This window comes from Aedes albopictus, chromosome 2 (genome assembly GCF_035046485.1).
Source record: "Aedes albopictus strain Foshan chromosome 2, AalbF5, whole genome shotgun sequence".
In the NCBI taxonomy this organism is placed as follows: domain Eukaryota; kingdom Metazoa; phylum Arthropoda; class Insecta; order Diptera; family Culicidae; genus Aedes; species Aedes albopictus.
In genome coordinates, this window is record NC_085137.1 from 256,472,854 (window position 1) to 256,496,712 (window position 23,859).

The 23,859-nt window shown below is 42.3% G+C and overlaps 1 protein-coding gene across 4 annotated transcripts in view; it reads left to right on the forward strand.

Annotated features, from left to right (window-relative positions):
• Positions 1-23,859, forward strand: part of LOC115266350 (protein outspread) — a 709,621-nt gene that overhangs the window by 371,437 nt on the left and 314,325 nt on the right. For all 4 annotated transcript variants that reach the window (XM_029872484.2, XM_029872485.2, XM_029872487.2 and 1 more), the window contains exon 2: positions 11,979-12,059. In XM_029872484.2, the coding sequence (XP_029728344.2) occupies positions 11,979-12,059 (81 nt within the window). The remainder of the gene's footprint in view (positions 1-11,978; positions 12,060-23,859) is intronic.

A 23,859-nucleotide genomic window follows, 5' to 3' on the forward strand; every position in this document is an offset into this window, starting at 1 on the left:
GCCTATCTCAATTTCAGCTGGAAATGACGATGGATACTGACACTTTTCAGCACTGCATGGAAGGGGGAGGTGTATTTAGGGGGCCTATCTCAACATTACCCCCCCCCCCACATCGCCTTAACACCACTCACTACTCTTTCCCGTAAACCAACCTTATACCCAATCTTAAGTACTCCGACTGATCTGAACACAATCAAATTCCATTTAGGTAACCTTACCTAAATGGAGGGACCTAAATAGATTTTACCTAAATGGATCCTACCTAAATGGAGGTTTAAGTGTATTTTAATTCCTCAATCAAGCTGAAGTCAGAAGGACAACTGTGCTCAGGCTGCACTATAAGCTAAGCACACAACTCTTAGCTGGTGGGTCGCAGAAGCCTGGCTGTATATCTTACCTGGGTTTGTAGAAGTTTGGATCAGTCAGATAGATGCCTTTTGGTAACCTCCAAATGAAAAAAATATCAACTCTTGCTGACGGAATGTTGCTCGTTACGGTAGACACTACCGCACATTCTACACACGCTCAATAATCGGTGACTCGGGGTCGGAAATTCACTAAAACTGTCTCCTGGACCGTGCTCTTGATGTCATTGATACGCTTGATTGGAACATTGGTGCGTTGTCTGCGACCTGCTAGTTGATTAGCCAAATGAGTAGAGAAGAGATTTACTTGTTAGCCACTATCCAGAAGAAGACGACATCGGTGTTGTTGGCCTTTCTTACCAGAAAACGTTGACAACTGCGGTTTGCAGGAAAACGGCCTTTGAAGGATTGGCGTTATTGCTCTCCGATTTTTCCTTTGTATGGACATGACTGCTCGATGATCTTGAACTTTGACCAGTTGGCGTAAGATCCATCGAAGGTAGGCATATCGGATCCATCAATGGTTGCTGTTGGACAATCACTCATGGTTGTGGGAGATAAGTTCTAGTAGAATTCACGTCGTATGCACGCATCAGCTCGTCAATGGTCGTCCAGATCTGGTGGTAGCGGTCCTGAAAGGTGATGTAGAACTCCTGGTTCTCGGAAGGCCTTATCGGGGATGTTGTAAATTACCTTGCTATGTATATCGCTAAACTCAGCGTAGGCATCATCGGCGTTCTTCATGTATGTCCTCAACTGTACCAGGCTGACTTGGTTGTGGGTGATGTCAAGCGCCTGTTGCACTCGTATCAGCTTCAGAACCATCTGGCTTCGTTGGCGGGAAAGCGACAACACCCAAGCAAGTCACTGTGACTTACTACGCAACCCTTACATTCGCTGCCGTGGCTGTTTTGTAACCATGTGTGTTGCTTGGGCAGCTCTTTAAGTGTTGTAGCATCAACGGTCAGTCTCCAAACTGTTGTTAGACTTCGGAATGCTGCTTCCTGTTCACACAATTTGGCATGCTCAGCTGTTGCGATAGCAGCCGATCGCGTCTGCGGTGTGCGATCCTGGAGCATGTTTGCCTTTGTGTGTAGGCACCACGCAGACGTGTCGGTTAATCGGTTGGCAATTTCTCCTGGTGACACACGTTCTGGACTAGAACCGTGTAAGGCTCAGCAAAACACATCTCGATGTTCGTACAGCACATAAGTGTCGGACCTCGACACGTTCTGGCTAGAACCACGCAAACCACCTTCCTGCAGCAGTATTGTGGGCGGCGTCTACGTACTGCCAGGTTCCATGCTGCAGTATTACCGCCCACATTCTTGAGTTCTTTACCTCCATAACACTTGGTACTCCTAGTCGAATCATTCTTTCCGTCAACTCCGTTCCACGTACTGGATGATGCTCACGGCTGCGTCGTTACTATACTCTAGCAGTCCTCTAGAGGGGCCACATCGAGCGCATACTCGTCTGAAAACACTTCCTCGAGAATGTGTGCGTATGCTAGGGCGACCTCCGTTTGCTGTTGTTGCTCTATCAATAGTTGGGTGCAGAGGCAGGTTCTCATTCATTTCGGAAAATTGTGTCATAAGTTATTCAGTTGTTCTAGGTTGTACCACGGTATTTGCCGGTTCCGCTTGTCACAATAAAGTCACGGCAGCGTAGGTTTTGGTTGCGCAGAGGCAGAAGTCACTGTGATTTACTTCTAGCAAATAACTAATTATTTACTAGAAGTTAGTAAATAAGAGTCACTATCTGCGTAACCAAAACCTGCGCTGCCGTGGCTGTTCCGTGACATGTCTGTTGCTTAGATGAGAATGCTAAAAACGATACAAATGGTAAGCACATTTATGGTAAAAGTATGTTCAACTGAATTTCTTCATCATTTCCCGTTTACCCAAACATGTCAACAACCGTTCAAACGCATTCAGTTCGTCAATGTGCGGAGCATAATGAAACTTTCCACATTCATTATCCGCCGAGCACACATACATTTATTAGACAAAAGTGGCACCTTCACACACGTGACGGTATTCGAAAACTTCCGTTCCAGTTTTAGAAATTAAACCATAGCTCGCGACAAAACCCATTCATTTCGCTCATGATGAAGGTGTTTCGACGTCGACGGCGCGTTGCGATCGTCGTAGCACGTGCCACCTTCACGCCTTATGCATGGGATGGGCTGCTAGGCATCTAAGCGCTTTTTTTGCATCCTACTCTATAGTTAATGCGAAACCGACGGCGCGCGGCGCTTCATGTGCGGAAAACCTGGCCGCGCTGTTCTGGGGTAAATGGTCCAACTGTCGTCAGCGCGTTTACGGTGCAGAGACATGTTAATGAAACCCAAGTATGTAAATTAATTCTGCTCCGAATAGTTTGAATATGTACTCAATTGTAAAGGTTCGGAGTTTGTCTATATCCATTCTTTCGGGCTGGCTGTCTGTCAAACATGTACAATTTACACGGACAAATAATGTGCAATGGAACAGTTGAAATTGTTTGGAGCCCATTTGCAGTTTCGCAGTCAGTGCCAGCCAGCAGAGCCTTGTGTCTTGTGTGTTGTTCAGCGGAACAGCAGAAATGTCAAATGCCACAATTTATTTGTGTCAAATGGGTATGTGATTTTAATTTGCTGATGCATTGTTTGCGATTCAGGTTATGCTGATTGCTGGCAAAATGCAATACACCGTAATTTCATAGGTTCTGCAGCGTTTCGGTGGCTGCAAGACAACTGAGACCGAGTCACATTACTCTGCTGGGAGACTTGTGAGTGATTGTTCTGAGGGGGGCAAAACTTGAATGGCTCGAAGCGTCTAATGAATGATTGAGGTGTTATGCCGGTTATCTATAAGTACACAGCCGAGCCGTTAATAAACACCTTGGTGGGTCTATAAATAGATGCCCGTTCGAGAACGAGTACATCAAGGCGCGGACAGTTAACCTAGTCGGAATGATGAATATTAAAAAGCTCACATTGAATAAAACTGTAACCTGATTTTTAGCTGCACTACTAGAATGGGTCATATTTCTTGCGATATTGCTCTGGAAAGAGGTTAAACGATCAGTAAAATACGGCCAACTACAATCCACCACATGCTGGCCACTTTGAACGTAGGTACGATGGGATACGATCCAGACCTCATTCCGGAGCGTATAAATTCTGTGATTTATGGAACAGCTAAGCATTCGATCTTATTCGCGGCGGGATGTATCACCTTCAACCCAGCGGGAGTGGAGTTGCTCGTGAAAGAGTTTAATCTAAAAGCATTCATAAATGATGCAACATAATACTTACTTACTTGCTTACTTACTTACTTACTTACTTACTTACTTACTTACTTACTTACTTACTTACTTACTTACTTACTTACTTACTTACTTACTTACTTACTTACTTACTTACTTACTTACTTACTTACTTACTTACTTACTTACTTACTTACTTACTTACTTACTTACTTACTTACTTACTTACTTACTTACTTACTTACTTACTTACTTACTTACTTACTTACTTACTTACTTACTTACTTACTTACTTACTTACTTACTTACTTACTTACTTACTTACTTACTTACTTACTTACTTACTTACTTACTTACTTACTTACTTACTTACTTACTTACTTACTTACTTACTTACTTACTTACTTACTTACTTACTTACTTACTTACTTACTTACTTACTTACTTACTTACTTACTTACTTACTTACTTACTTACTTACTTACTTACTTACTTACTTACTTACTTACTTACTTACTTACTTACTTACTTACTTACTTACTTACTTACTTACTTACTTACTTACTTACTTACTTACTTACTTACTTACTTACTTACTTACTTACTTACTTACTTACTTACTTACTTACTTACTTACTTACTTACTTACTTACTTACTTACTTACTTACTTACTTACTTACTTACTTACTTACTTACTTACTTACTTACTTACTTACTTACTTACTTACTTACTTACTTACTTACTTACTTACTTACTTACTTACTTACTTACTTACTTACTTACTTACTTACTTACTTACTTACTTACTTACTTACTTACTTACTTACTTACTTACTTACTTACTTACTTACTTACTTACTTACTTACTTACTTACTTACTTACTTACTTACTTACTTACTTACTTACTTACTTACTTACTTACTTACTTACTTACTTACTTACTTACTTACTTACTTACTTACTTACTTACTTACTTACTTACTTACTTACTTACTTACTTACTTACTTACTTACTTACTTACTTACTTACTTACTTACTTACTTACTTACTTACTTACTTACTTACTTACTTACTTACTTACTTACTTACTTACTTACTTACTTACTTACTTACTTACTTACTTACTTACTTACTTACTTACTTACTTACTTACTTACTTACTTACTTACTTACTTACTTACTTACTTACTTACTTACTTACTTACTTACTTACTTACTTACTTACTTACTTACTTACTTACTTACTTACTTACTTACTTACTTACTTACTTACTTACTTACTTACTTACTTACTTACTTACTTACTTACTTACTTACTTACTTACTTACTTACTTACTTACTTACTTACTTACTTACTTACTTACTTACTTACTTACTTACTTACTTACTTACTTACTTACTTACTTACTTACTTACTTACTTACTTACTTACTTACTTACTTACTTACTTACTTACTTACTTACTTACTTACTTACTTACTTACTTACTTACTTACTTACTTACTTACTTACTTACTTACTTACTTACTTACTTACTTACTTACTTACTTACTTACTTACTTACTTACTTACTTACTTACTTACTTACTTACTTACTTACTTACTTACTTACTTACTTACTTACTTACTTACTTACTTACTTACTTACTTACTTACTTACTTACTTACTTACTTACTTACTTACTTACTTACTTACTTACTTACTTACTTACTTACTTACTTACTTACTTACTTACTTACTTACTTACTTACTTACTTACTTACTTACTTACTTACTTACTTACTTACTTACTTACTTACTTACTTACTTACTTACTTACTTACTTACTTACTTACTTACTTACTTACTTACTTACTTACTTACTTACTTACTTACTTACTTACTTACTTACTTACTTACTTACTTACTTACTTACTTACTTACTTACTTACTTACTTACTTACTTACTTACTTACTTACTTACTTACTTACTTACTTACTTACTTACTTACTTACTTACTTACTTACTTACTTACTTACTTACTTACTTACTTACTTACTTACTTACTTACTTACTTACTTACTTACTTACTTACTTACTTACTTACTTACTTACTTACTTACTTACTTACTTACTTACTTACTTACTTACTTACTTACTTACTTACTTACTTACTTACTTACTTACTTACTTACTTACTTACTTACTTACTTACTTACTTACTTACTTACTTACTTACTTACTTACTTACTTACTTACTTACTTACTTACTTACTTACTTACTTACTTACTTACTTACTTACTTACTTACTTACTTACTTACTTACTTACTTACTTACTTACTTACTTACTTACTTACTTACTTACTTACTTACTTACTTACTTACTTACTTACTTACTTACTTACTTACTTACTTACTTACTTACTTACTTACTTACTTACTTACTTACTTACTTACTTACTTACTTACTTACTTACTTACTTACTTACTTACTTACTTACTTACTTACTTACTTACTTACTTACTTACTTACTTACTTACTTACTTACTTACTTACTTACTTACTTACTTACTTACTTACTTACTTACTTACTTACTTACTTACTTACTTACTTACTTACTTACTTACTTACTTACTTACTTACTTACTTACTTACTTACTTACTTACTTACTTACTTACTTACTTACTTACTTACTTACTTACTTACTTACTTACTTACTTACTTACTTACTTACTTACTTACTTACTTACTTACTTACTTACTTACTTACTTACTTACTTACTTACTTACTTACTTACTTACTTACTTACTTACTTACTTACTTACTTACTTACTTACTTACTTACTTACTTACTTACTTACTTACTTACTTACTTACTTACTTACTTACTTACTTACTTACTTACTTACTTACTTACTTACTTACTTACTTACTTACTTACTTACTTACTTACTTACTTACTTACTTACTTACTTACTTACTTACTTACTTACTTACTTACTTACTTACTTACTTACTTACTTACTTACTTACTTACTTACTTACTTACTTACTTACTTACTTACTTACTTACTTACTTACTTACTTACTTACTTACTTACTTACTTACTTACTTACTTACTTACTTACTTACTTACTTACTTACTTACTTACTTACTTACTTACTTACTTACTTACTTACTTACTTACTTACTTACTTACTTACTTACTTACTTACTTACTTACTTACTTACTTACTTACTTACTTACTTACTTACTTACTTACTTACTTACTTACTTACTTACTTACTTACTTACTTACTTACTTACTTACTTACTTACTTACTTACTTACTTACTTACTTACTTACTTACTTACTTACTTACTTACTTACTTACTTACTTACTTACTTACTTACTTACTTACTTACTTACTTACTTAATAATTTACTTATTTCAGCTTCAGAGGCACGCGCTTGTAATATTGTTTCCTTGAATATTGAAATCTTAATGGATTTCAAAGTTGCATTGCTAGGATATTTAAAGTGGGGGGTCTGTAGGGTTTCAGAGGGCCTTCAAAGGGAGTTTCAGAAAAAAGTGCATTTTTTTGGGGTTTATGAGAGTCTCAGGTGCGTTACAAAGGGTCCGAAGGGGTTACAGGGGTTTTCAGGGGATTTTCCGTTGCACTTCAGATAATTTCAAAGGATTTTCAGCGGGTTTCGGAGGCGTATTGTAGGATTCTGGAGAGTCTCAGCTATAGCTATAGCTCCTATAGCTCTTTACCACAGCGGGTTAAGAACAAAAGAACATCCGGAAGATTCTGGTTTCTGAAGTCAGTCAGTCACTAAATAAGTGTTTACCGATTACTCGGAAACGCAGTCTCGTTAAAACTAGACAGTTACATATCAAATGATACGATGTTCCATAGTTGGATTCACAGCTATCACATAAAAATAAATCAGCTTGCTGAATATTCGTCATGTGATAGCTAAGTCGGCAGTGGCTAATCAATGCTTTGACCAGCATGCTGCCATTTTGCTTAGACTGCTTTTTTAGGTATCTCGCCGCCCCCAGAGGTAGCTCAGTACAATACAATTATTTTCTTTGACAACATGAATCCAAACTATTCCAGTATTGTTTTTGCTAAGTGGCAGCCCAGGTATCAATCTGAAGCTTTACCCAACACTTCCATACCGGAAGTCATGTGTTGCTCTAATGCTTGCTAACTCAATCAGCTATTTCCAGTGCTGGAAGAATAGCCAGGTACCCATAGAAGGTGAACAGCGTTCGCTAAATTCATCTCCTCAATTTGAGCCAGAGGAAGGAACGGCAAATCAGGCCCCAGCCAGGCGGAAAGCTGGGAAGGATGTGCCAGAAAAGGGTGACCCTTCCCGGAGGATGAGAACAAGGGATTGCGACCGTTGATAGGCCCTAAGCAACCACAGAGTACAAGGGGGAGGACCCTCCCCCTTGGACAAAGGTCGAAGCGGTGCTCTCACGTGCGTGTGATGCGACCATGCCTAGGCGAGTCCACCATAGAAATGGGAGGTAACCAGCTCACTGGTGGACCGACGCGATTGCGGACTTGCGCCGCGCCTGCTTACGAGCTAGGCGGCGGATGCAGCGAACACGATCAGAGGAAGAGCGAAACGAACGGGTGGTGTTCACCGCTGCAAAAGCCGTGCTTAAGACTGAGATAAGAGCAAGCAAAAAGGCCTGCTTTGAGGGTCTCTGTCAGGGTGCCAATACGAAACCGTGGGGTGACGCCTACAGGATCGTTATGGTCAAGACGAGAGGTGTGATGGCTCCTACAGAGCAATCTCCAGAGATGTTGGAGGACTTTTTCCGCGTCATGATCCTAGTCCTTGGCCTCCTTTCGTAGGACAGCCAGGGACTGGGGCTGGCGATGAGGAGAGGGTCACCGATGTGGAACTTGCGGGGATAGCTAAGTCCCTTAGCGTAGGTAAGGCCCTAGGTCCGGACGGAGTTCCGAACCTGGCCTTAATATTGTCAGATTTCTTGAAACGTAAACACCGCACGGTCGTTAAAATGTTTCAAAAAGAGGCTTTGCACAAAAGTTCACGCGTTCTATCATTTTCAAAAGGAACAGCCGCACCGCAGGAAAGGCCGCAATGTTATTCCCCATAAGGATGAAGTAAACAGGGAGTGAAAACTGCGGCTGTACCTTTCGGAAGCGATAGGCCGCGTGTACTTTTGTGCAAATCCCTCAATAGTAGCTATTGCAGAGGCTCCCGAGATGTTCAGGTCTGCTATGCAGAAATGCCTGGACGAGGGAGTTTTCCCAGAAGCTTGGTAGAGACAGAGCCTGGTACTATTGCCAAAGACGGGGAAACCACCCGGACACCCGTCGGTATATAGACCAATATGCTTGATTGACACGGCGGGGAAGGTGCTCGAAAAGATCATGAATAGAATAGAATGTTGAGGTCCGCCGAGGGCGACAATGGTCTTTCGAGGCTTCCAGAAGGGGAGGTCCACCGTAGACGCTATCTTGTCGGTTACAAAAACCGCCGAGAAAGCACTCGAGCCTAAGAGGAGGGGAATTTGCTTTTGCGCGGTAGTGACTCTGGATGTAAGGAATGCGTTTAATAGCGCCAGCTGGTCTGCTATTGCCGATGCGCTCTTGCGTCTGGGGATACCGGGGTACCTGTACAAGATTCTCGGAAGTTACTTTCAGAATCGTGTACTAGTCTACGACACGGAGGTGGGTCGGAAGTGCTTTCACATAACCTCAGGAGTCCCGCAAGGTTTCATCCTGGGTCCGGTGTTATGGAATGTCATGTACGACGAGGTGTTGAGGTTAGAGTACCCAGTGGGACTGGAGATTGTCGGATTTGCCGACGACATTACGCTCGAAGTCTACGGTGAAACGATCGAGGAGGTGAAGTTGACTACCGACCACTCGATCAAGGTTGTGGAGGCGTGGATGCGATCCAGGAAACTGAAGCTGGCTCACCACAAGACAGAGGTGACGGTTGTTAACAACCGAAAGTCGGAGCAGCAGACGCAGATCAGTGTAGGAGAGTGCACTATCCTGTCAAAGCGCTCCGTCAAACACTTGGGCGTGATGATCGACGATAAGCTTACCTTCGGTAGTCACGTCGATTATGCCTGTAAAAGAGCCTCCACAGCTATTGCGGCCTCTATGGTCAAATGGCAGCGCGCGTGGGACAGTTCCACCAAAGGAAGGTGGACCCATAGGTTCATACCGAGGGTAGATAGTTGGATTAATAGGCGCCATGGGGAAGTTACATTTTACCTGACACAGGTCCTTACAGGTCATGGTTGCTTCCGACAGTATCTACACTGTTTCAGGCATGCGGATTCTCCCGAATGCCCAGTGTGCAATGGTTTAGAGGAAACGGCGGAACACGTTTTGTTCGTGTGCCCGCGTTTTCGCACAATGCGTGACCGCATGCTTGCCACATGCGGGGAGGACACAAACCCGGACAACTTGGTCCAGAGGATGTGTAGGGATGAGTTTGGCTGGAACGCCGTTTCAACGGCTATCACTCATATCGTCTGGGAGCTACAGAGGAGGTGGCGCGTGGACTCGGAGAATGGCTAGTCCAGATGCAGTACAAGAGGTGATCCAGGGGTTCTGAGTCGGCTTCATAGGTCATACCGGTGCCCTGCAGTCGAGATCGACCCTAACAGCGATTAAGTGGCCACGGAGAGGAAGTCCCGGTAGCGGTGCTGTCGTGGCGTCGAGTCTACTGGGTTGGATCTGAGCCCGCGGTTGGAAAGGGGTCCCCGGCAAGGGTCGGGGCAGGTGGAGACCTTGCTGTCAGCAACCTTCGGGTGCAGCTGATAGGGCCTGAAGGGTAGTGATACCCTTGCCTTCAGCAGGTCAGATCGGGTTGCACGTGGGCATCAGTTCTTGATGTCTGCAAAGCAGTTGGGCGCGGGCGGGGTTGACCCTGCCAGCCTTCCAAGGACAAAGGGAGTGGTGAGGACCACTCGGGAAACTGGCTAAGCGCCAGCATGTTATCGTGATGGACTCTCCAGAGCGAGTCATCGATGTTCGTTGCTGCTAGGCTACGCAGCTAACCTTGAGGGTGCGATGTACACTAGCCCCTCTCTGAAGCAATACCTTCTTGGTGGTTCCGGAGAGACGTAGGGCTTGGCGACCATAGGAATGGTTTAGTGGGTACGAGGAGAGAGTAGTCCTGGCTTTTACTTTTGTTATAGAAGACGGCCTCAGACCTACACTACCCTAACCTTCCTGTTAGGGTGTCAGCTAAAAAGATGAAAAAATCCAAATTTCCCCGATGAAATATTTTAAAAGTTTCCGCATATGATAGTATAGCATGAATTCTGATATTGTGTGGAAAGAAACCCGATGTACATTCAATTTTTATAATCTGCTAGTTCAGACATAGCGTGCGCTGAAGATTGGGATACGGGCAAGCAATATGGCCTGTTTTGAGAGTCTCTGTCAGAGAGCCAGTGCGAATCCGTGGGGTGATGCCTTCAGGATCGTGATGGCTAAGACGAGAGGTGTAATGACTCCTACAGAGCAATCTCATGAGATGTTGAAGGGGATCATCGAGGGGCTTCTTCCACGCCATGATCCTAGTTCTTGGCCTCCTTTCGTAGGAAAGCCGTGGGGCTGGTGATCAGGAAAGGGTAACCGATGTGGGTGAACCTTATGGGGATAACAACGTCTCGTAGCGTAAGTAAGACCCCAGGTTCTGACGGAGCTCCGAACCTGACCTTAAAAGGAGCTATTGCAGAAGCTCCCAAGATGTTCAGGTCTGCTACGCAGAAATGTCTGGACGAGGAAGTTTTCCCAGAGGTTTGGAAGCGGCAGAGCCTGGTTATATTGTCGAAGGCAGAGATAAACCACCAGGAGACCTGTCGGTATATAGACCGTGAATATCAGAGGTGTGCTTAGCATATATTATGGAATCAAATTGTTCTATTAAAAATAATTTGCGCAATGTAGAATAAAATTAAAAAATATGGTATTGATTACAATTATTGTATTATATAGTTCTCTAACATCCAGATCTGATCTACTGTTTAATACTCCTTAAGGCAACTGCTCTGAACCAACCAATTAAAATTATTGTTTTCGTGGTACATGTCTCTAGTCTCTACAATACGAATGCACGAATCTCTCCTTCAAACAATTAAAAGATAAATAAATAAAAAAGTGACATTCATAAAACACGTATCCAACCATCAGTCATAAAAGGTTTTATTGCCGCATCCAGTCAACCAATTGCACTGCGCACAGAGCATACCCATTTCGCTCTCGGGCCTTCGGTGCACTGCACTGCACCGAGCTGCGCGGCGGCAAGTGAAATTTACGACAATGCTAATTATTTCCTTTTTCTTCTGCTCTCTTTCCCCCGGCAACGGCAGGCGACGAGAAAGGTGTCAAAACGCGGATATTTATTCGTGGCACCCGACTGGGACTTCAGCAATCCGCTCTACAGAACAAAGGTAAGTCCCGATCCTCGGTGAAGTGGTAAGATGGGAGACCGTGAAGGGGGGGCTCTATTTTCTGCTAAACGGCGGCGCAGACTTCATTTGCATTTTGTGCAGTTTCACATTTTATGCCACCCTCTGCGGTTACACGGCGACGGCGACGGCTCTACGGTGGACAGATTTCATTTCTTTCGGTTATGAATGTTGTCTATGGTAAAAGTGCGTCACGTTCAATTGGATGTAATTCTGTTTTCTTCTGTGTGCTTAATATTTTTACCAAACCACTTTATATCGAAGTTTTAATAGTTTTGTTTAGATGTGAGGGAAAGTGAAACAACGAGGAGAGAAAAGAATACGTAGTAGAAGCAAGAAATAAGATAGAAGATGAAACATACATGATAAAAAGAAATACAAGATGTAAGATAGATATTACAAAAGAGAAAAATAGAACATACACAACCAAATGTACAAAACAAAAACCATGCTAGAAATAAAAAGTAGAAGACAGAAGATAATAGATAGTAGATAAAAATTTAATCTATACAAAAGTACTATATAATGATGTACTGAAAGAAGAATAAAACTTACCTGCAAATGACCAAAGGATTTCGTGAACACTCTCCACAACAACGACCAACGTACCTACTTTTAGCACCGCCTGCGCTATGAAACCGACGCGTCACGTTTGGCCGGTGCATTCGGTGGGGCCTATTCTGCATTTTACTCCAGGCAGATTCCAGAACCGGATCCATCACTGACGAATCGACTCCAGGGCGCCACCTCCAAGTTCGACTCTGCACCTTCAGCTGTGCAGCCGACCCAACACAGATTTGATAGCTGTTGGTTGCACAAGTCGCTAGGCTGAGGCGACAGGATTTATGGGCTTACCGCGTTCTGTTTGTTTACCACTTTCAGCTGTTGGTTGGTTCGTTGGACAGGCCCTGGAGGGGACTTGAGGTGCAAATTGAATCATTAGCAGAAATGCACCGGGCGCACTGATTTATTCACGGTGCGATCCATTCTATTGTGGCAGTGAGCTTTCTACGTAAGATTTGTGTAGGTAGACTGATAATCTTAGGGATTCTTTTATGGGCGATGACAGGGGAAGCTCTTATCTAGATAAGACCGATGAATGACGAAATTTTAGCTCAACAGTTATTGATAGATGGTTTGCAGTGGTACTGACAAAGGCGGTACGCTAAATTTATCAATACCCTGAGTGTTTGCGTATTTTGCATTTTCATTTATTACCGCTGCTACCACTTTAAATAACGCTTCTTCAAATTTGATTTCTTCACAGTGATATACCACCTGGTACTCCACACTTTCTTATCCCATTTTTTTGAACACTTGAGCACATCTCTCGCTAGTTTCATAAATCTTTCACAACACTTTTCCAAAAACCCTACGGTTATTAGATACCTTACCTTACTAGCCAGACTAAGGCCAATGTGTCCTTCTTCAGCTATAGGCAAGACTCGTCTCCATGCGGCTCGATCCACTGCTGTGTATCGTTTATCGTCCCAACTTGCTCGTTGCGCGCAACTTCGTCTGGTACGGATCGGACTGCTCTCGATAACCAGTTTCCCGGGTGGCCTCATCACTCCCTAAGTCCTTGGAAGGTGAGCAGGGTCAACCACCACACCTACGTCCAACTGTTCTGCAAGTATCATGAACTGATATTGCGTGCACTGCGATTTGACCTCTTGAAGGCTAAGGGCCTATCATCTAGAACCTTTGAACTCAACTTCTCGTGTTACCTGAAATTCCACCGAATCCAAGATGAAACCTTGCAGGACTCCTGAGGTCTTGTGAAAGCACTTCCGACCCACCTCTGTGTCGTAAACAAGTACTCGATTGTAGAAGTAAATTCCGCTAGTGTTGTTCACGGATTTCCTGGTACAGATCAGACAAATGGGTGGACTCGTGCCGCCTTGTGCCTTATGGCCTGCGGCGCCGTATCTCCTGCACAATTTCTCCTGTCAGGGTCTTTGCAGTCCCTTGACTTGAGCCCTGGTTCCTGATACCTCCGGGGGCTCATGAAAGGTAAGATAGTATACTGACAAGACCACCTTAATCTTCCCTACTTTTACGGACTTGTTTACGTTCGCAAAGGGTAGCTGTATCAAGGTTACCTAACCTGTGTCGCTGTCGGACCCTAACGAGCTCTTCCGCTTTGCAGTGACCTCGTCTAGGTTGTTTGCCTTCAGAGTTACCTCTGCTGTAAGAGCTCTCACCTCGACCCCTTCGCCACGAACCTCTTCCACCAGACTTTTGTAGGCTGCGCCCTTGCGTTCCTTGTTGCGCTTTAGCTCTAGGATCATTCCACACGTAAGCGTACGTCAAATACTACGTACTTCGGCTCCCAGATTCACGAGCTTAACGTCGCTTTGCATCGTCCTCAAGACGTCCGAGTACTTCAACTGTTCAGTCTTGATGACGAGCGCGACGCCTTTCACGTACTTGGCACCAGCTCCTCTATGCCTTCTTGATTTGACGTCCCTTATCTCATCGACTTACGGGTTTTTCGTCCAAGTGGATCCTCTCCTTGGGTCGCCCTACTCAGTGGTTCCTAAGGGCCTAACAACGGTTGTAACCCACTGTTCCGTTCCATCCGGGACGGACCAGCCTTTTCAGGCGCTCCCTTCCCAGCTTTCGGGAACTCCTGGCTGGGGTCCGACTTGTCGGCATTACTACCGACCTCCGGGGTTAGCATCAACTTAGTCTTGTAGGCACCGCTAGACAGCTCCTCACCTGACGGCTGCCTCGCTCGCTTCTGCGAGTGCTTATCCAAAGCAGTCGCATCCGCCACATCTTTTGGGCTTCCTGCGAAAGCAAATGCCTCCGTCTGGGTAGACTTCATAACTAAAGCTTTCGTCGGTTCTGCCACTGCAATGGTCTTCTAGAGTTTCTCGTGGTCTTACTTGGCATCGTCCATCAACTTATGAAGTTGCAAAAGGGCTGTTTTCAGGTCCTTGCTTATGTTGGACATCGTGGATACAAAGACAATGATCTTGCCAAACTGCTGCTCAGCCTCCTATCGTGGATACAAAGTCAATGATCTTGCCAAACTGTTGCTCAGCCTCCTATATTGCAGATAGCCCCGTGAAAACGGAAAATTCTCCATTGGGCCACTGGTTGGTATGCGTGTCGTCCGTTGTCTAAAGTAAGTGCTTGTTCAGTTTGTACAACCTCTGGTTGAAGAAGGTGTAGTGTCTTTCTTTTAACGGAGACATAGCCAATCCACTTCTTGCGAAGTCTCAGGAGTTGCACGGGAAAGGAGGTTCACCACGCCAGAGCCCTGCATTAACGCGGTAAGGAACGAAATACTGTGGGGGGTGCCCAGGTACCCCACAGGCTCCATTAAAGACCGAGCATCTTTTTCGTCCCCTCAATCACTCATTCCTCGTTTGACACATTGAATTGAGGTTAACAGTCCTATTCTTAGCCGGTGACTCCACGACTGACTCGCGAGCGGCGGGGTTCGTCAGGTCCCGGGACTGTAATCCCTGCTGCTCCAGGGGCTACCGTCTTAAATACAGCTGAACGTTAGGTAGCGTTCGAACAGACGCTCGAGGCGCACCTTATCAATCAGGCTGAAAGTCAGAAGGACAACAGTGCTCAGTCCGCACTACCAGCAAAGCACGCCACTTCCAGTTGGGGGTCATTGTCATCGACAGACGACGGGTCCGTGGAAGCTTGTAAGGACCAGAGCTGTGGTTAGACCTGATACTCTTTTGGAGGATTTTCCTTATGGTGAAATCTGGTTCGTTGTCAGCTAGCCATCGAAGAACTTGGCTTGACAGCTTCCCTTAAACCCACTGGTTTCAGGTAATAGACAATACTCGTAAGCTCCCAGGTCCTAACTTGTCACTTAGTCTGACTGAATTTAGTTTAACCCATATCCGCCCAGCGTCCTATTTATAAGACAGATGCCTCGAACGCCAAGCGTCCTATAAATAGGACAGTCCTTTTGATGTGAATATCTCCAGAATTATGCAAAATTTTAGAATACTTTCTTCAGAGAAGATGTTCTCCACACCCATACCTTGCTCATAGTGGACAATATAGTTTGTGACTGGTTCACTAGGTGGCGTAAACGATGCTGTAAAGAATGCATATTGTCACGATCTGTGAGCTTCATTTCCAATGCGAAAAAAAAAATCCCTGGAATCTTGACTATGGTTAATAATTTACAGTTCATTTCTTCGGCAGAGTTGTTAATCAATACATACAAAAGTCGATGTATGTATGATTGTATGTTTATATGCTTGTATGTTTGTCTATTTGTATGTTTATATGTCTGTATGTATGTATGTATATATGTATGCCGGAACATAGGCATAACTCTGGGCTACGTCAAGAAATTTCAATCAAATTTGGTATACACATTCCTTAGGATGTAGAGGTGGTAGCAGGGATATTGAAATTCAAGATGGCGGCTTAGATTCCAAGATGGCTGTCAAAACTCCAGAATATATTTTTTTAACGGCAATGCTGCTTGCAATGCAATATGGGTATCTATCGATCGGGCTTCACAAGTAGAACTCAAAAATGAATATCCGACGCCATTTTGAAATCCAAGATGGCGGACCATATCCAATATGGCGGCCATGGAATGGTAGTTTGATCTATAATACCATGCAATGTGGGTATCTATCGATCGGGCTTGATGAGTAGAAGTCAAAAATCGATATTTGACCCCATTTCGGAATCAAAGATGGCGGACCATATCCAAGATGGCGGCCATGGAATGGTAGTTTGAGCTACGATACCGTGCAATATGGGTATCTATCGATCGGGCATAATGAGTAGATGTAAAAAATCGATATTTAACGCCATTTTGAAATTCAAGATGGCGGACCATATCCAAGATGGCGGCCACGGAATGGTAGTTTGAGCTATGATACTATGCAGTATGGGTATCTATCGATCGGGCTTCACAAGTAGAACTCAAAAATGAATATCCGACGCCATTTTGAAATCCAAGATGGTGGCCACGGAATGGTAGTTTTAGCTATAATATCATGCAATATGGGTATCTACCGATCGGGCTTTATGAGACACAGGGTAGAGGGTCATGGTAGATGGTAGGGTAGCGGGTAGGATAAAGGGTGGAGCAGACGGTCGGGTAGAGGGTTTGGGTGAAGGATAGAGTAGAGGAAGTGAAGTAGAAGGTTAGGGTAGAGGATAGAGTGGAGAATAGGTAGGGAGAAGGGTAGAATAGAGAGTAGGTTTGAGGGTAGCAAAATGTTAGGGTAGAGAGTAGGGTAGACGGTACGATTAGGTACCGTAGGGTTGTAGGATATGATAGAGCGTAGGATAGACGGTTGAAATAGAGGGCAAAGAAGACAGTAAGGTAGAGGCTAGAGAGTAGTGTGAAGAATTGAGATGAGATTAGATGAGCTGAGGTTCTTTTTTAAGATGCCTTCAGGAATTCTTTTCAGGATTTCTTCAGGCATTCTTTTCGAGAATCTTCCCAGGTTTATTCCCGGGATTCCTTCAGATATTGCTTCTGAGATTGCTGTATGAATTGCTCCGGAGTTCTCTTCAGGGATTTTTGCAGGGATTGCTTTGGAAAATGCTGAAAGGATTCTGTTAGTTATTCTTCTCTGAATTCTTTCAGGGATTTGTGCTGGAATTCCTTCAAAGATTCCTTCCAGGATTCATGCTGTTATTCCTTAAAAGATTCACCCCGAAAAAAAATATAAAAAATATATGTTTTTTCCGAGATTGTTTTCAGGCAATCCTAGAGCATAGAGACATCTTCTATGGTTCTTGCAGGAAAGCCTGCTCAGCTTCTGGCCGGCATGCCTGTCATGATCTCTCTAAGGATTCCATCAGGTATTCTTTACGGGATTCCTTCAGGAATAACTTCAGGGATTTCTGCCAGAATTGCTTTGGGAAATCATGAAAGGATTCTTTCAGAAATTTTACCCAGCATTCTTTCATTTTTTAGTATACTTAGTATACTTAGTATACTTTAGTATACTGTCGAAACATATTCAGAGAATCCTAATGGAATTCTTTCTATGAGACGGGATCCTCGCTCGGGATTTATACAGCAATTCCTCCCGGGATTTCTTCTGTGACTTTTTCAGGGATTCCCACCAAGCTTTCAGTTGAGATTCCCTCAGAACTCTACCAGATATGCCTCTCAGAATTCCTTCTGTAAATCCTCCCGGGATTCCTTCGCGGATTTCATATTATCTTTTCGATGTAACTTTGATAGTGCCCAGAATAACACCATAAAACCCACATATTGTTCACGAATAAGCAATCATGGAGTAGTACACACATAAGTGGAAAAGCCGTGTCGGGTATACCTGGTTGAAATTTTATATCAAAACATGGAATGATGATGAACCTGGGCGTGTTAGTGGAATACCTGTAAATATGAGACACCGAAAACGACCTTATAGTTGAGGTCGAAATACGTATCTGTCAAAGGATACAAATTAAATGGAACAGTACGATTTTCTATGAAAAACTTTTGAAAAGTTTACGTATGGTGAGTACGTAAAGAGAGTTTGTGGGGTGCTGAAGGAACAACTCAATTACTTTATTAGAAATCATTATCTGTGTAAAACCTAACTTCTACAGCATTTTAACGTTTGCTTATGCCACACATTGTGAGCTCTCTTTGTTTGATTTGTTAAAAAAATGAGAAATGTTGAACACTGCAGTCGAAATTACATGAAATTACAAGAATCATGCATTGCATACTTTTAGGCGTTTATCGGGTTATATTTCTGTACCAATTTATAAGTCATTTTTATATTCTTTTTGAGTGGTTATCATCTTTCTCACTTGTTTAGAGCTGTATTGTATCTATACGGCTCAAAATATAACAATAGCGTAGAAGTTGGGCTGAAATAGAACTCGAGAAAATTATCAGACATTGAGGACCTACAATGAAGAATTTTTTTGGAACTATACCATAGACTTCCATTTTTTTCATCAAATCATGCTTATTTTAATGGAACTTGACCTTTGATAACAAATTCATTTGGAGATTAAAATTGTGAGACACCTTGGGCGTTAACGGGTTAAATTGAGCGATACAATCGGTTGGTTCACCACCAATGAACTTCTTGGTTTAAGTGGATGCATCTCTTCAAAAGCTCAAGTGCAATTGTCCACACTTCACACGTCCAATTACACCAACCGGCACTAATTTGTCATATCATTAGTACAAATCAACCACCAAATTGCAGTTATGCAACGTCCCCCTCCAAACATCATTTACTTTTCCGACCAACACCGCAGTGTCACACTCCTGCAGTCCAATTTCGCTTTTCCAGCTAATTTAGCAGAAAGTGACAGTGGTGGCCGCAAAAGACTTTGGCTAATTTACGCCTGGCTCACGACTGCTCCAATCACCATCATCATCATCATCATCAGAGGCCTAAGGCCGCAGTCGTCTAGTAAGTGGCAGCAGCCACTTTGGAATTATGGTGACATAACAAGCTCACTTCATTTTCGCTCAACCGTAACCCGGCGCAAACAGCGCGCAGTATAAGTTAACCAAAACAACTACCACGACGAAGACAGCAAGAAACAACATAGTTCGTGACAAGTGAAAACTGCGCTGCCACCGTCGTCGTCCTCGACGTCTCGTCTCGTCGTTGCTCGGCAGGAGTGGTAAACTTGAAAAATTATGCTCCCCTTCCTCGTGCGGACGCGGCAGGTCTTTGGCTTCTGCGGAATGTCGTCGTCCGTCGTGCGTCGTCGTCGTCGTTGGTTGAAACACAGGTTTTCGAGTGTCAGCTAGCAGCCGTCGTGCACCCAGCGTTCGACGACACTCAAGCCACTAATTAGCTGCCATGACAATGCCTCTTTTGTTTAATGTTTACTTGTAGTTTCAGTGTTGTCTTTTTTTCGCCGAATGTTTTAGGCTAATTTGCGGTCAAGAGATGCGGGTTGATGTAATGTACGGCTTGTACTTACTTGTTCACGCTTTTGAGAGCAGTGCTACAATGCGCACCCGTCTAATTGCTGCTAGGGTCATCGAGGGTCATTTTGGAGGAATTTTTTTTTTTCGATGTTAAACTTAAACAGAGGTCTTCATTCGGCTTGACTACTGGACTAGACAAGCAAGGTATTGAGAGCATAATTTCTTGAGTCTGGCAAAAAAACCTGTCAGATCTCACACATCCAAAAGGAACATTTTCGTGGTAGTATTAACGGCTGTTACGTCTGCATTCACCTCTCCGTAATGCTACTTCGATCAAGTAGGATTTAATATGTTGGTTAACGCGAGATTTGCCACAGGACGACGTAGAATTTCTGAACTTGTCAACACATCCACCGGCTTGAAATGACCTTCTTATCCCGGATTAATTTTCACTACCTTACCTTTAAACCATAGATTCCGAGTCGCCTCTCCAACAATGAACACTATGCCCCCTCCCTCCTAAACTAAATCTTTTCGAGCCACTTCGTTGGTCGAGTCAAGTCCAGAAGGTATTGTGCCCATAACTGATCCAGGATAACGCGACACTAGATCCAGCCGGTCCAAGGTAATTCTTCATCTGTTATGGGAACTTTCTTCGGCTGCATGATTCAATTACTGAAAAGATTAAAATGGTGTGGCGTCAAAGCCTCCCGATTCAATGTTCCCAGTGGGGCGTTTGTCCAAGGCTTAGAGTTGGCCATTGCTGCTTCACAAAGTATCGTCATAAAAACTCTCACAGATGGCGCAGGACCGTGGACTCAACCGCTGGCCGTCCTAACTGGTTTGACCATCCTTTCCTAGGCTTCGACTATGTGCGGGAAGGATGGTGGGATGGAGTTCCAACTGATATTAGTATTCGTGAAAATCTTCGCCCATTCTTGGTTCGTACCCGCTACATGGCCAGGCAACTCCCGATTGGCACTGACAAAATCTGTCCCGTAGACGCAGTAGAGTTGCGATGGTGCGCAGCGGTGAGCGATGAAACGACAATGCGTGACGCTGGTAACACGTGTACGTGGAGGGAGTGCCAACCAACTCTTCACATAACCATTTTGGGCCCAAATAATCGTTGTCGACTAATGAGAATGGACGCACGAACCGAGTGACACGTACTTCCAGTAGAGGAATCATCCTGGGTACTACAGGAAGCCCTCTGTTTACTGTGTACCAGTAGTGACACTCGTTTTCAAGTTTACGGGAAAATGTGATAGCGCTGTCGAATTTCATTGACCACAGTTCATGCAGAATCACCAGTCGAGTTTCAACGGACAATGTCCGTCTAATTCTTTATGTTTCCGCAGGATGGTTAACTCTTCGGCGAAGGCCTCGGCTTAAGCATGCCACCACTAAACTGCTAGTTAGTCCCGGTGTCGATCAGTGATCGAATATACTACACATGTTATCGTACGGAGTATTCGTTCCTCTTTGGAGAACCGGTAGCACTCGATGCGCAGCTTTATTATTTTACTCGATGCACAACTATTACGAACATGTACATGAACTACAATTCCGTGCTGGCTAATGGTATCTACCCGAGCAAAGTCCAACAACAAAATTACAGCTAATCGAAAACATGATTTGTTTTCAGCAACAAATTGATATCACATTTTGATATCATTTTATCTTTACTTAATTTGATTTCAAATTTTGTTTTCGGTTTGCTGTCATTTTTAATTAATGTAAACATTTAGTGTTACAATAGTTTTTAAATCTTTTGGTAAACTATGTAAAGTAATTCTAGGGATATAACATTAGTGCAATTATATTATTTCATTTGTAATTTGATATCGATCAAAAAACTTCACATTTAACGATTATTCATTTTTCTTACGCTGATAACAAAGATAGTTATCAATTTGCTATCATCGATAGCAGGAATTGTTTTCAATTTGCTGTCACAGGAACATTTTTCTGCTCTCATTTTTGATGTTTTAACCGTTAAAACGACCAAAACGACAACAACCTGAGTTATAAAAATTTGCAATATCATAACATCAAAATTAGTTTTCAATTTGATATCAGACTTTGCTCGGGTAGCCACCCATCTCTGGGCTAGACGAGAAAGTCCGGTTCTATGAGCTATCGATTGTCCGCATGAAAAGCAGGGCCTATCCTCCATTTGGTGGCTTCATCCGCAACGTTGAGTTTCTACCATTCTGCGATTTACACACAGCGTGTAAAATCCGCAGCGGATTGGGCAATTCGGCTTCCTATAAACACTGCTTGGAGATCCAATCGAGCTCTCCACAGATCTTCAATTGTCACCTTACCGTGAACGAGCAGGTTTAAAGCTCACCCGAGCGGGTCGAACATGTTCAAAACAAATTTCAGGATATCTCGCTTTGACCTTGCAAGAACTCTAACACTCGGGGTCGTCCGACAACTTTACATAACACTCAAACACATCTTCATCCCGTAACCACGCAATCCCTAGAACTAGAGCGCAATCCATCTGCCTTTCTTAGTCGGCGTTGAATTCCTTAGTTGAGATCTTCTCCAATAGAATGCCATACCTTTTTTAATACGGCCGCCAGTTTCGTAGCAATCCAGCCTCTGCCTGAACCTTTCGTACCTCTGACTTCAGGATTACCATGTTCTGGTCTTTATCTTTTTCTTATTTCTGGCCAGCCGAGAACGTTCGGAATCAGCCGTAGTTTAACGTCCGCCTATTTCTGATACTAAGCCTATATACGGATGGTCAGGGAGCCATCTACACACATACGCACACACCTGACACCCTACATATCAAACCCACCATCACATGGGTCAGGGCGTACGATTTACTTCCTATCCGATTGACGCCGTGATCAGGTAATGCTGGTCTCAAAACTATCGCAGGTGTTGGCTAGGATTGAGCACCACAGAAATATGTTCTACTCCGAAATAGTCAACAAAGTTGTTTTCTATCACCGCCGCCGACGCTTCTAGATGTGCTTTCTTCACGTGTTTGTGTTGTTTATAAAGTTCGCCGAGCAGAGCGAAGAAATCAGGCCAAACATGTCTAAAGGTCCTATCTGCAGAAGAGAGGCTTTCTTTGGTTTCTCTCTCTTTCGTTAATATCTCAGCTGTTAATTTGTATTTTGATTGCCTCCTTGCATTGAACGATGGTCAAAACAATCGTCTTTCGATTTTTACTGCAAAAATAGTAGAAAAGTATACCATAACATTGCAATAATTGAAAGAGAAAGTAAACAAAGAGACTCTCAAATGCAGATAGGAACTATTGAAATGTTCGGCCTGAAATCGTGCCGGAGGTCGCCAGATCCATAACAAAAACCCAGATTAATCCACCTAGTGGTGATGGTGCCTTTCTCGTCGAACATGTACTAATGATCTTTCCTTGGTTGGGAGATACGACTGGGATGATTTTGCTTCAAAATGTTGGCTTTGCTGTCTTATGGGGGAATCGAAAACACTAGTTTATGTTATTATTATTATTAATAGCTTTATTAAGGAGATTTTCAGCCCGCGGCTGGTTCATCTCCAACTAGTTTATGATTTTTTCTGACGTTTCGGTCCTAATGGGCGTAGCGTGGCTCAAAATGCCACATGTCAAAAAGTTCGTTGGGCCCCCTTCTTATTTCGTTCTATATGACAAAACGATGCTCAGGTCAAATTTTCAGCTCAATCCGTTAACATTTGGGCGGTGTTAAACTCATTTGAAGTTTGTATGGAAGTCTAAATGGGAAAACATCGTTTCTTTGCATTTTCTCGTGAGGGGCACTATATTTTCATGAATCACATAACCGTTTATAAAGCACTATAGCCTGATAAACCGAATCCGGAACACTACCGGTAGTTTTAAATGCGGTCTGAGCCAATTTTCTTGCTAATCGTTTTTCGGGTTATCGAAAAAGT